The sequence below is a fragment of the Fundulus heteroclitus genome, unplaced genomic scaffold (assembly GCF_011125445.2).
Source record: "Fundulus heteroclitus isolate FHET01 unplaced genomic scaffold, MU-UCD_Fhet_4.1 scaffold_53, whole genome shotgun sequence".
Classification (NCBI taxonomy): domain Eukaryota; kingdom Metazoa; phylum Chordata; class Actinopteri; order Cyprinodontiformes; family Fundulidae; genus Fundulus; species Fundulus heteroclitus.
In genome coordinates this window covers 60,004-73,712 of record NW_023396956.1, presented here as the reverse complement: position 1 = coordinate 73,712, position 13,709 = coordinate 60,004, and the positions used below count along the sequence as shown (strand labels likewise).

General features: G+C 40.5%; 1 protein-coding gene across 2 annotated transcripts; it reads right to left on the bottom strand.

The window, feature by feature from the left end:
- Positions 1–518: 518 nt before the first annotated feature.
- On the bottom strand, positions 519–10,476 carry LOC105922275 (inhibin beta B chain). 2 transcript variants are annotated; one of them, XM_036132727.1, is made up of 3 exons: positions 10,057–10,476; positions 9,586–9,936; positions 519–2,712 (listed from the first exon to the last, which is right to left on the bottom strand). In XM_036132727.1, exons 2-3 carry the CDS (start codon positions 9,926–9,928, stop codon positions 1,910–1,912), a joined length of 1,146 nt encoding a protein of 381 aa, XP_035988620.1. In that variant the 5' UTR covers positions 9,929–9,936; positions 10,057–10,476; the 3' UTR covers positions 519–1,909. The 2 variants fall into 2 exon arrangements, with proteins under 2 accessions (XP_035988620.1, XP_012713616.1); XM_012858162.3 differs by having other exon boundaries at positions 9,586–10,476.
- Between the last annotated feature and the right edge of the window lie 3,233 nt (positions 10,477–13,709).

Sequence of the window (13,709 nt, the reverse complement as noted above, 5' to 3'; positions counted from 1 at the left end):
GAGTAGGGTGACAAGAAGTGTACAAAATGTATATATATATATATATATATATATATATATATATATATATATATATATATATATATATATACACAGCAACAGACTATCTACAGAAAGATGGAAAAAGTGTGCATTTTACAGCAGAGATGTAAAGAAATTCTTGGAAGCAGTGATGGTTCTAAAGCCTAACAGCTGCTGGGAGAAAGGATCTGTGATAAGGTTCCTTGGTGCACACCAAGGATGCAGCGGTCTGTAGCTCTGCAACAGCTTCACGCATGGGGTGGGAGACAGTTAATACTGAATGAATTATATATCGTACCAAACCGACATTGTAGAGATGTTTTATATTTGGACGAGTGAAGACGAAAACTAAAATAAATTTTTCTGTCATTTCAATCCTGTCCTTGTTTTCAAGTCGGTATCATCCCAAATCACCTTTGAGCTGGAAGTAAAAGTCAGATTTAGACCAAATCCAGCATGAGAAAAACACAGGACACAGAAAGATTTTCAAGTTGTAAAATATTTAAGAAAACATTTATATTACATAAACTGTACATAAGACATTTGACTATATGATTTAAAACTAAAACATAACCTTTGCATTAAATATAAAAAACAGAATACAATTTAGATCAACAATGAATAGTTCATTATAAAAAAACAGAATGAAAAAAAAAGAGCTGAAAAATGTAAATCTGACAGTCCATCATACCCTGATACAGCATTAGGGCTGTTTGCTAATTATTATAGACAGTCACCCTAATGACCTTACAGCCTCAGTACTACAGCTAAAAATTTTGGCTTCTTTGGTTTTGTTTATTATGTAAAATACATACATCTGAAACTTATTTCAATTTACCTATATAAAAATAACTTTTCAATGGCAGATTCTGTATCATTAATTCCACCACTACTCAGTGCAAGTGTCACAACAATCATTCGCTTTGGAAAGGAAGCGAAAGATCACATTTCAAGTACTTTTAAACAGCTGAGGGCTGAAGATATATCTTAAGGATCAATTGAAGAGAAAGAGAGTCCCGTCTAATGGAGCATATGGATCATGGGTTTCATAGGCTTCCACACATTGCATAGCTCATGTGGCACTTGGTTTGCAATCTGAAAAGACACCCAGTACTCCTAGGAAGGCATTTTTATACAAGTGCTATTCAAGGTTTGCATTTTAGTTCCTGCAAGTGCTGCAGTGCACTGTGGTGACTTGTTTGATGGAGACTTGTCTGAGTCCGCAGGCCTTCTTCTGCTAAGCTTCAAGGAGGAGGCTCAAAGGAAGTGCACCTCTGAGACCTGGTTCTTCATCTGGAACAGGTCAGTAAAAACCTTTGATTGGCCTCGCTGCAGAGGCTGTAATCCTGCAGGGCATCAAGCGCTGCTTGTCTAATTCCACTAAAAAGGATGGTCAGACCGCATCTGTTTGCACAGGGAGGAAGTGCTGGTGTTCTGAATATTATAAGGTGATGAATTGACAGTGCTTTATGAAAACAAGTTTCTTTTGTGCATTAAGTGTTGAAGAAGGTTAGAGGAAGTTTTGACACCAGGATTGTCACTGGGTGATCCAGTCTCTTTCTTTAAGCGCTTTTGACAAAAAAAAACAAAAAAAAAAAAAAACTTCATTCGGGGGAGATGATGAGCCATTATTTTTTGACTAGAAATGGCAAAACTAGAGTGAGATATCATTTGGTGAACATCACTCCCTTCTCAGCCCATCACTGAATGCAGGTGCTTTATTAAGTCAAACAAATGCACGCTCCCTCGCACTCACACACTCCTGGTTGTGGTTTCTGGATTAGACCAGCATGGTGTGAAGTGTATACTCAGTGGATATGGATATATGACATTCATGTCCTGCACAGAAAAGTCTTGCATGCACAGAACTCATTTCTGACGGGCACAGTCAAGCGCAGCCACACTCTTCCACAATCATGTTGGGAACATCCCTTTTCACTATGTTGTACTCATCATCGAAGTAGAGCATAGACATGGTGCTGAGCTTGGTTGGGATGCAGCAGGAATTCACTGAGCCTGGACTCATCCCTCTCATGCGGTACTGATTAACTACTGCAGTGTGGAATGACGAGGCGGAGCCTGGAACACCTGCCATGTATGCAGGGCAACTTCCCTCACAGTAGTTTCCATAATAACCAGCCGGAGCAATGATCCAATCGTTCCAGCCAATGAGGCGGAAGTCTATGTAAAACTGCTGCCTGCAACATAACCCCCCGCTGGTGCCGTCACATTCCAGGCCGCGCTTACGAATGCGGTGCTTTCCATCCATCTGCCTCGCACGTACAACAAGGAATGGCCTGTGGGACGGGTCACCTGGATCCACCAACACTGGAGCAGCTCCGACTGTTTCACAGCCCTCACATTCCACCTGTAGGTCCTGTCTTCGGCTGCCTTTGCCAAACACAGCCCGCACCGCCTCAGAGAATGGGAATGTGTGCCAACCACTGCGTTTCAGATCCACACGTTTTTCCACCAGGACCCGGCGGCCCACTACCCCACCCTCTGTGTTTTCTTTTGCCCCAACCTCCTGGTAGTATATTTTGATGGTGACCTTCCTCCGAAGGCCTCTCTCGGGTCCAGCAGGTAGCAGACGAAGGTACAGCCAGAGGTTCGCCTGGGACACAAAAAGGTTCTGGTGGCCCTCGTTGGAGATTAGGAAGTACAGACCAATTTTAGGGTTTGTTTCTTCATCTGTAGGGAACAGCAAAAAAGAGGAAAGTCTGATTAATCCCTAATTTAGACACAAATATAATGATCAATCTAAATCAGTTTATTGAAATATCCCTGAATCAAAACACGCTTTATCTCAGGGCTCCTCACAAAGTTAATTGTATTGAATAACTAATACGTTCCGATTAGGTATTTAACCATAACTTGAAAAAATGAAAGAAAAGTGATTTTTAGATGTGTTCTACTGAATTACAGGGACTTCTTCTCATTGGACTTGACTCATGGTGAAATTGTTTTGTACTAGGAAGTGAGATAGTACAACTTTCCAGTCAGAAAACCAACCCTAACCCTAATCAGAAAATCAAAAACCCCTAACAAGAGGTGGGTAGAGTAGCTAGAAATCTTACTCAAGTACGAGCAGCACCACTATATATATAGTAAGTTAGGACAGTGGAAAGTACTTCCAGTAACAATATCTAGTATTTACTGTAAGGTTACTTGACCTGTGAATGGCTGAATGAGCTCAGCACATAGAAAATACCTTTAAAACAAAGCTTGAGTAAACACAAGAAGTCTCACAATAATCTAAACTGTAGATGTCTCTCTGGTGCATTTTTGGTTGAAAAAAGTTTGTTCTTTATTCAGTAAAGTTACTCACAGACAATTTACTCAAGTAAGAGTAGCAATACTTCTTTATAATATTTACACAAGTAAGAAGTACGGAGCATTATTTTTTTTGTTTAAAGTTACTCAAGTAAATATAACTGAGTAAATGTGACTGGTTACTGCACACCTCTACCCCTAAACCTTATAGTTGAAATACCAACTGGGAAAGTCAGAGTTCAGCACTTAACACCGCTCCATGCATATAGGAGGCTGGTAAAATTGCCAGCATGAATTGACAATTTACGTGAATGCAGCATTAATGTAATCTGTTAAAGGTATTCTATAGTTGCCATTTTACATTCTGCTTCGTCCTTATGAGATGTCATCTAAATTCAATTTGGCTCGTTAATTTACTGGTGTTCTCCCACAAAGCTGTCAACGGCCTTGCCAAAATAAATCACAGCAACGTGCAAAAAAAAAGCGCTTTACACTAAAGCCCCATTCATCCAATCTCATTTGCAAATGTTCATACATTCACATACACAGGTTGGTAAGCAACTTGGTATTTAAGTGCCTTGCTCAGGGGCACATTGACATGTCAAAAGAGAAAGCCAGAATCCAACCCACAACTTTTCAACTGCAAAATGAATTCTCTTCCCTTTTAGCTACAGTGGCATTCAGTTTGTGGATGTAAAATTGTGTCTTGTTGGAATCTTACTGCATTCAGAACGTTGTATCTTTGTTCAAGGAACGATTTAATGGTTTTTGTGGATGTGAAGCACAAAGTTGCTGCATAGATAAATACCCAGAGAGCTTTTCTCCCCCAAGCAGGAAGAAAAGACAGAACACTGAGGTTCTGCACCAAGTGTTCAGAAAACCATGAATTAGCAAATCTTGAACGGCACTGTTGTGAAATCTGCTACTGAATGCTTTTGATACATTTGAAATGCTGATAATACATCAGGTAAGGAAAGTATTTATGTCCTGTTAAATCTATGCAAAATTACAGGAGCATGTTAATGTTTGCAGCTCTGACATTAGAAAAGCTGGGTTTTCATTTCTGCATTGAATGAAATGCATATCAAATGCTTAAATTTTAGTGAAATTATACACCGATCATCTGCAAAATTATGAAGATTATGCTGGTTGCCCTTCTCAGTTCAGTCAGTCCTGACACACAGTACATACTCCTTTGATCTGTCACATTGTTTTTTTGGTCCCGGACTCTGGTTTGTCCAGAACATCCTAGAGACGTTTCTTTGAACTCAGATCTAGAGATAGATGCCACGTGAACACTTCAAACTGTTTGCTGTTTTTATAAAGCTGCTCTGGGGTCATTTTTGCTGTGTAGCCAGGGCCCATATGCTGCTAGAAGAATCCACCGCCATCAGGGGAACCTAAGGTACCTGGTACCTATCTCCAGCATTCAATAGATGAAAGGTGGAGGTTATCAGTCTGGCAACAAGTCTGACTCCAATCTGGCATGGTTATAAGTCCATCATGAGCGCCCAAACAATGCACAGCAAGAACTGCAATTTGTAAACATTGAGTTCCTGCTGGGATTTGAACCCAGGACCTACTTGCAACAAGGCAACAGTGCTAACCACCAGCAAGGGTTAACTGGGTCAGTAAAGGTGTTTAGCTTTTATTGCTGGAGATCATTCTGTATCTTCAAAAGTTCAACAAGCTGTCTGGCAACTGTTTTTGCAAATATGAGGCAGCTGTTAAAATCCTACGGTTTCACATGTATCTGCCATAGATGCAAACCTTTTAGTTTTTCAGTACAACATGACTTAAACTGAGTTTTATTCTGTGACTTCACACAAACACACTCACACTTACACACCAGCAAATGCGGAGAAAAGATACTTTATAAAGACCACTGCTTTGTTCCTTAACATTTGTTCTTTCTGTTCACTCTCCATCACTGCATCAGGTGACCTGTGTCGCAGTTCCTGATAGGTCAGCTCTGACAGGCCGGTTCTGGGATCAAGCCCAGTTGGCTTTAAGTCTACCACTGAAACTGACAAGACCAAAAAGGAGAGGGAGGAGATCAGAGGGAAGCAAAGTGGGGGATGGTGGGGAGCATGGAGATGGCCAGAACCAGTGGGGGGTTCAGTGAGTTCGCCGAAAACCCACCCATCACTACATCCTTCCAGTGAGAGCAAATGAGAGTGACAGCCCAATGCTTTACGCGAGGCTCTAGAAAATAGCCACACCACGGCACAAGATTCAACTCTGTGGCTTTTCCAGCAGAAAGCAAGATGAGGCAAAAATAAGAGGCATTTACATGACACTGGCTCCCCTCTGCAGCAGCACAATGAAGAGATTCAGGGTGTCTAAAGGTGACACTGGGCTCCCCCTGGCACTGTTTTCTGTCTTTTTTTCTTTTTCAGAAACTTAATGATGTCTCCCAAATTACCCTGAGGTAACTTGAAAGGTTTCTATTTCAGGAGTTTTGGAACAATGTGGTCATGCAGCGCCTTTCAAAGCAGTTCAATGACTTTGTTTGCCGACTGATTAGTGTGTGTCAGTTTCAACAGGTGGCCAACAAAGATGCCCCCTCCTCCTCTTTAAAGTGCCTCTTCCTCCTGTAAACCACAGCTTTACATTCACAAAGAGACTTGTTCAGACCAGCTTGCCTCTCCGTAGCACGTCAGCTAGAACCTGGAGTGCTTCAAACACACATCTGCATAAACCCATGTGCGTTTACACACACCCATCATGGAGGCAGGCAACAATATATATCCAACAGCCTGCACAAAGCAAAGTGAATACATGGCTAACATAAAGGAATCAGCTGAACAGCAGCTCTTGCCTGGAAACATTGTAAACACCCCTCAGGGCTACAAGTAAGTCATCTTGCCTCTTTCAGCACAGTGCCTCCTTACGTGCCTCAACAGCTCCAAGCAGAGAAAACTGGGCGCTACAGAGCAACAGGCGCACCGTGACAGAGTGATAAATATGAAAGGGGTGGAGACAGATTCTGTTTTGTACCTAAACAATTCTTCCTCCCAACACTTTAACAGCCCCAAGCGAAATGAGCAAATAGCATGATAACTTTTCTAGTCTTTCTGCTAAGAAAGTAATGTATTTAAAATGAGCCTTGATTTGAAGGGCTCAAGAATAAAGTACATTTTTAAGGAGTTATAAGTCAGATATTTAATGTAAAATAAACCTAAGTCCTTCTCATTTGTCCCCCCGGATGGAAGTAACATTCCCTATAAACAATCGGTCTCCCCCATCAACAACGTCTTAGTCACATTTTTCTCCTTTTAAACATAGAGGCACGATCCAGTACTACTTTGGTTCAGAGTGTAGCCTGTGTTTACTTCCTGGTTCCTCAGCCAAATATATGAGAGTTCCCAGGGTTCCCAGCACAGAACACAGCATTTGGTATTTTATGTTGGCAAAAGAGTAGCGGCCTGCAGACATAGAAGCCGGTAAGAGAAGCAGACCAGAGATACAACAGCATATATCTGTCCCATGTAAGTAAAAATTCACAACAGCAACACAGTTTTAAAATGGCATATTAGATTGTTGTGATTGACAAGCTGTTGTATCAATTTGAGCCACAAGGTGTCAGCAATACTTATAGCTCCTTTAAAATTGCAGTTAATTGTGAACAGGTCACCAAACTCCTTTACGGCTGTTTTCAGGTTTCTTTGGTTTTGTAAATGTCATAAATGGCATTTTTCAGCAGAAGTCTTTGTTTCATCCAGCATCCCAAACAACAAGGTGTTAGAACCAACACATCTCGCCTAACCTAAGCTGGAAATTAAATTATCCAGAACTATCAGCTCATGGGACACCTTTGAGAAAGAAATGGAGCTGCTTGAATTGTGTCTCCACGAACACCACCTTGTTGGAGGGGAGGACAAGTAAGCATAGACGAAGCTCCCAGAGATCATTGCTCAAAGCTGCTGTTAAGCAGAGCACATTGCAACTTGTGATAAGGGTTCAGAGTGACCAAAGTTTCAGCTCCAGAACCATGAATCCTCAGACATGGGTCTCAGGTATCAACTCTATATTCAGTTTAGTTGTTTCCAATGTATCTATAAAGTACAATCCACAACAGATGTCAACTCAAGACATTTTACAAGACAAACAGTTCCGATGTATTTTCAGAAATAATACCAAAACCATTCCTGTCATGTAGAACGATTGAAATTCAGTTATTTGTATTCCAATTAAATCTTACAACTATAAAAGTAGATAACTCAGTCGAAGCAGAAACCCAGCTCAGTATAAGCAGGCATTTGCAGCAACACGCTGGGGGGATAAGAAGCCACAGCATGCACACAAAGGACACAAAATTACCAGACCATGGTCGCTTTCTGTGATTTACGCTCCAGAACCCTGAATACCTGTGCCTACGTTTTACTTCCTGAGTCCTGACTCTCTAGAGCTCTGATGCAAGCAGTCCATCCAAGTTTTAGCTTACCAACACTTTGAATCTCTAACAAGTGAATGTAACCTCTTCAAGAATTCTACAAAGCAGAAAACCTGACGCTAGACCTGTTGCTGATAAACTATAAAATACTTGAACAACAATTTATGAACAATTTAAAATAGCTGCATTAAATCTATTTGGCTAAAAACAGACTGCACCTGGTTTAGTTGTGCCATGAGCGACATTTTCTCATAAAAAATTAAGTTGTTTCTTACAGTAAATCCACTAATCTGACTTGTATGGATGAACTGTTAATAACCTACCATAAGTCATAAATCAAGTTTTTTGCAGTGTTCAAACAACTAAAAGGGGCAATCAAGAACTACTGAGTTGAACTGTTCTGCGGACCTTTCCGTCGTTCATTTTTTCCTCGCTTGTGCTTCTCGCTCCGCTCCTGTGAATACGGGACATTGAATCCCTTGGCAAAGATCTACAGGTGCATTACAGGGTAAAAAGGGAGACTGGCATCATCTTGCCTCAGCAGCTTCAGCGCCTTTTGGCAAAGCTTTAACCACTGCACAACTGAAAAGACGTCACAAAGACGCCACAGTTCAACCTGCGGGAGGGGAGTTAGAGGACACAAACTGACATTTGTGCTCCACACAAAATAAAATAAAAATTAAAAAACACTTATCCACACCCACACTCAAAAAAGTTAACCAGGTCAGTTGTCTTCTTTATGTTAACATTTAATTTCCAGTCAACACAAAATTGATAGTTGGGTTTATATTTTCTAGTAAACAATACATAATTTTAACCCAACACAGGAGGCAGATGGGTTCCAGGCCTATGTGTGGTACAATACTACACAGACCCAGAGGTGTGAGGAAGACTAGGGCTAAGACAAAAAAAACAAAAACAAAAAAAAAACATGACAATTATCATTATCATTCACTACTGCAATATCTGCACACCGCACACACACACACACACATAGTATTACCTTGTCAGCTCCACTGGGTCTCAAATGTCTCATGCATTATTCCAAGCAAATCTTTTGTTTTACCTACTTTTCCTCCTAACACTGACATGATGTGTTCAGCAGGAAAACATCACACTTTTATAATAATTGCCTTACTTTTGTTCCCAGCCAAAACCCAACAGGAAAAAAGCTGGATGTCCATCTTGGTGCCTGTAATTGCAAGGTTTCTCTCTGTTAAGCTAACAGAGAGAACCCTTTGTGTCAAACACCATGTTCTTGCACTGTTTGGGACAATTAGTGGATTCTGTGAGGCACAGTTGATTTTAGGTGTGCCTGAGACTGTGGACATGCACAGATGTTGTGTATCTTTGTGTGAGAGAGGGAAAATGGTCTTCTCTTTGAACTTTTGATAATGAATTAAAAATAAATATATATATGTATATATCTTAGAGAAATATATTTTGTGGTAATTTATCTCTTTTTGTGTATTTAAGGGGTTTTGATTAGTATTGAGTTCAAGCAGAACTTAAGCAATATAATTTGATTCAGACGAAACAAGAAGAAGAATGGCACATGGAGGTAATTTAAGGACCCGACTTCAGTTTGATTTCTTTGTGATTTTCATCAGTCTAAAGCAAGGGGATTTAGCAGCAGTCATTGGATTTGCAGGATGGAGCTGTGATGTAATAAGAGGATGAAAATGATGACTATGCACGATCTCATTAGTTTAAAACTGTTGTTGTGACTGCCTTATCTATTGTGTCCATAACCCAGACAGGATTAAGCCTTGGAAATAAAATAATCCTTCAGGATTGGTGTTGGGTCTATACCTCACCTGCTGCACAACGCTCATGAAATAAAGGTGAAGGAGTTCATGAAGAGGTCGAATCAGACGAGCGCTATTTATTATTACCTGATTCTGCAAAGCTGATGATCTCCGACGTCTCCGCCTGCACGTCGTTGCTAAATGCACCCTGGCCGTCAAAGTTGGGGATCTCCACACGGCCGTCCTCCCGCAGTTTGCCGGCGTGCAGCCTCCGCAGCGCTGTCACCATGGCTGCCTTTGGGATGGGATGCGTGATGTTTGGCCTGTCCCGCATCTGCAGCCGGTCCAGAATATGCCGCTTCACCGCCTCCACGAAGTCGATATTGACCCGCTCGGACTGATCCGGCGCACTGAGGCCGCAGGAGGCGCATGACTCCCGGGGTGGGCTAGGAGCCTCCGTGGCGCTCAGAGTGCTGCTGTGCGCGTACATAACGCACGCTACCAATGACAAGGCAAAGCCGTATAAACCCATTCTGCCTCAAAGCTTTAGTCCCAATAACAGTATAGGGATAATTTATTCTAACACACAGATTGAAATTAAAGCTATATTCAGCTCACAAAGTCCCGGAAGATCATGGGCCGTTGCTCCAAAGGAGAGACCTGCAGAAATCCATTCAAATGTTATGTTTCCAAACACGCAGGAGACGGAGAAACTGAAACTAACGTCCTCCAGTCATCAATCAGTGCCAGATCGAACAATGCGTAAAATATTGCGCCAAGTTATCTCTCGGTCACGTCTCCGTCACACCGCCCTCACTTTAGGATCTGTCAAATCAACGGACACCAGAGTCAAACTGACTCTCCGTGCGTCCAGTCATCCACGAACCCAGTCAGAAGGTCCACTTATGAAGCCACTCTGTCTATGCGTACTTGTGTGTGCGCACCCGGCGTCCGATGCACAGTCTCCCGTGCGGTTAAACTTGAAGATACGGCTACTCACTGAGAGCCCACGACAAGGGTTCACTCATCCAAAGTTTTTATACACCGAAACCACGTGGGGACTTCCACCCACAAAAGGGATGATCAGAAGCAGAGAAACAGCCACAGCTCCAGGTTTTCATTATCCTCTGGCCTCACAGGTTGCGTAATTTACCTCCTCGGCTCAGTTCTTGCCATATCACCTTTAGTTCTTACTTATTTATGTTTTGCAAGCACAGGTACAGCTAAGATGTCACTGCTTCCAACCTGTTTAAAAGCAATTCTCATATTTCCTTATAATGCCCCATTTAAAATTGTACTGCTCATTGTGCCTCGTTCATGTATTTTAAAGGTCTCAAACTGTTCGGGTATTTTGAGATTGTTAAAACACATTTACTTGTAAATTAAACTGAATTAGAAGTTGAAATATTGAAATTCCATTATCAAACAAGTGGCGCCATCTAACGGCAGAAAGGAATTATTACTTGTGTTAAAGTATTGATCCAGTCATCCTACCTTGTAATCTTTGGAAATAGTCTCCATCTATAGTTTTTCAGAATTTCTTTGGACTTCAGCTGCTAATTTATTGATTTTAATGTCCAGCTGCTTGGAAGATAAAATCCCCATCTTTGCCAAATGTTGATTGTTGGTGTTGAAGGTTAATTAATGCAGACAACTCTTTCAAGCATTCATATGTCATGTTAAGATAAGTTAGGCTTTATTGATCTCACATTGGAGAAATTCACATGTCACATGAAAACTTTATTTAATATTGAATGTAGCACTCTGTGTTCTCATCAGATCTATTTTATGTAAAAAAAAATGTGCATAATATAAGATTGTAGTGTTGTCTTTTGTTGTGCTATTACACACTGTTTAAAGTTATTTAATGTTTAATAAATAACTCGGTCTGTTAGGTATTGTCCGGAGAATATCAGCCCAAACAGCTGATATCGGGACAATAGTTGAAAGGGATGATTCGAGCACTAGCGATCTTTTAACAGCAAACTCTGCACACACATAGAATAAATGAGTGACAACTTCTCTTCAAGTTCAAGAATTTAATAACAGAAATAAAATGAACATCCAGAGAACATCTCTATAGAATGCTGATTATGTGGATTAACACTATATTTTAATCAACAATCTGATTGTGTCTGGCTGAATTCTGGGTCGTCCGTTTCTGGTCATTACAAAATTAGCAAAACTAATTCCGTACATTTGGTATGTGTTTTAACCCATTCACAATGCAAATCCTGAGTTAAACAAAACATTATTTGATGAAATAACATTTTGAAGAATGATTTTCTCAGTTAACTTTTAGAAGGCTCAATTTTATTAATGCGATTATACCTCTGGGAAGCTAGGGGTCGCTGTAGTGATTGGTCGTTAAAATCTTATAATACTAAACGAAAACACCATTAAATCTACATCAATATTCAATATTAATGCAGTAATAACGCTCATAGCACTATCAAACAGAGCGAAACGAAACAAACCTTATGTTTCAAACGAACACGTTTTATAGTAACGATGGCACCCTGCTGAGGGGGGCAGATCCTGGTGGATGCAACAGTGTCATGTTTCATGTTCACAAATCAGTCAAGATTTGTCCTCATGGCTCGATGGCACAACACTTTCATAATGTTGGCCTTCTAAAATGGAGTCTTTAGGAGAAAGACAAAGTTCCCACTGCAAGTCTTAATGCTCCATTCCAAATGTTTCTTAAAGGTGACTCTAATTGAGAGGTCGTTCCCATTACTTTTAAAATGCTACCTATATCTGCTTCCAGTGTGAACTGTTTGCAGCTCCAAACTGACCCACATGTGCAAAAGAACAATATTAATGACTTCATGCCCAGCCCAGTTCTGTCCAGCAACATGGACTGTCACTCTGGGTCCCTGAGCAAGACCCTTGCTCACAGATTGCTCCCCGTTCGCCACTCAGTGTCGGCAGCACACTGCTCCCTTGGGGATGGGTTAAAAAGAGAAAACACATTTCCCCTCTGGGAGTATAAAGGGAAATATTTATTTATATTGGAAGGGCTGTGGAGCATCTAGTTTTTGGTGCATCTGAGCAAAAATTTGCTTGTCAAGTGACAAAAACACATTATACACCTAAATTGCCATTTTTTATGTCAATTCTATAACTATCTTCATATTTTTTATTTTAATATAAACATGTGGTACTACTGGCCAATTATGTGGTCATGATGTTTCCCATTCTTCTAAGCAATTTTGGTCTGTTCCAATAATGAACTGTGGTCAACCAAGTGCAGCAGCCATTTCCCCAAGAGAAGAAGAATTGACTGGATCCTCAGTTCCACAATTGTCATCAGGTAATCTATACACAATTACTTCTGTGGTGTTGCGTATTTGAAAATTGTATTCATAAAAAAAGTTGTATCAAATCATGACCAAACAGGAATATTTCCAAATAAATGCCTTTGAAATATTATGCTAACCTGCAGGGATTTCAAAATTTTGCTGCTGAACAAAGACATTGACCACTGGTCTCCCACAGGGGTCAGTGTGGGGTCCTTAATATTTATTCTTTACCTTAATGATATATGTTTTGTTTCACAAATATTATTTTATATTATTTGCAGATGTTACAAATATCCTTGGTTCTGGCAAAGATAAAAAAAAAACTAATGGAGACAACTGAAAAATAATTAAATAGATCGAAGTGTTGGTTTGATTAAAAACAAATTAACGTTAAATCTAAAGAAAACTAAATACATTCTATTTACTGTCATGGTTGAGTTTTGGTTTGGCTTTGTTTTTCTGTTATTTTCATTTTTTCATCTCTTTTGGGTTAGGTTTGACTTTATTTATTGTTTTCAGTCATCAGTTATTTTCTGTCATTTCCACTTCACCTCCTCAGCAGTCAGTCACACCTGATATAATTTACCAGTCAATTAGCCAGACCCTGCTTCCACCTGTGAAGTGTTCTATTTAACCTGCCTCTGCCTTCAGTTCAGCACTGGGCCGTCATCAATCCACACCTCTCCATGCCAGTCCCTGTTTTTGCCTTGGAAGATTTGTTTTTCTTGTTTAAGGTTAGTCCTGCCTGTTTTCTATAGACTCTTACTTTGCTGTTTTGTCCCTCGAGAAGCTCAGCTCTGTGTCCTGGTGTCTGCAAATGAACTGCTAAGCTGTTGTAGTGGCAAAAAGATGGCGCCTGTGGTGGCAAGCCGTCAGCCTCATCTCCTTCGTTTGCTCAGCATGCTATTTTCAGTTACACTATTGCTGTGTGTATTTTGCCAAGATGTTTCCACTTTGATTGTTTAT

Coding starts and splice junctions, on each gene's coding strand:
- LOC105922275 (XM_012858162.3), bottom strand. CDS start 9,970: ATGGGTTTATACGGCTTTGCCTTGTCATTGGTAGCGTGCGTTATGTAC. Junction 2,713..9,585: donor CATCAGCTTTGCAGAATCAG/GTAATAATAAAT, acceptor TGTTCCCTACAG/ATGAAGAAACAAACCCTAAA.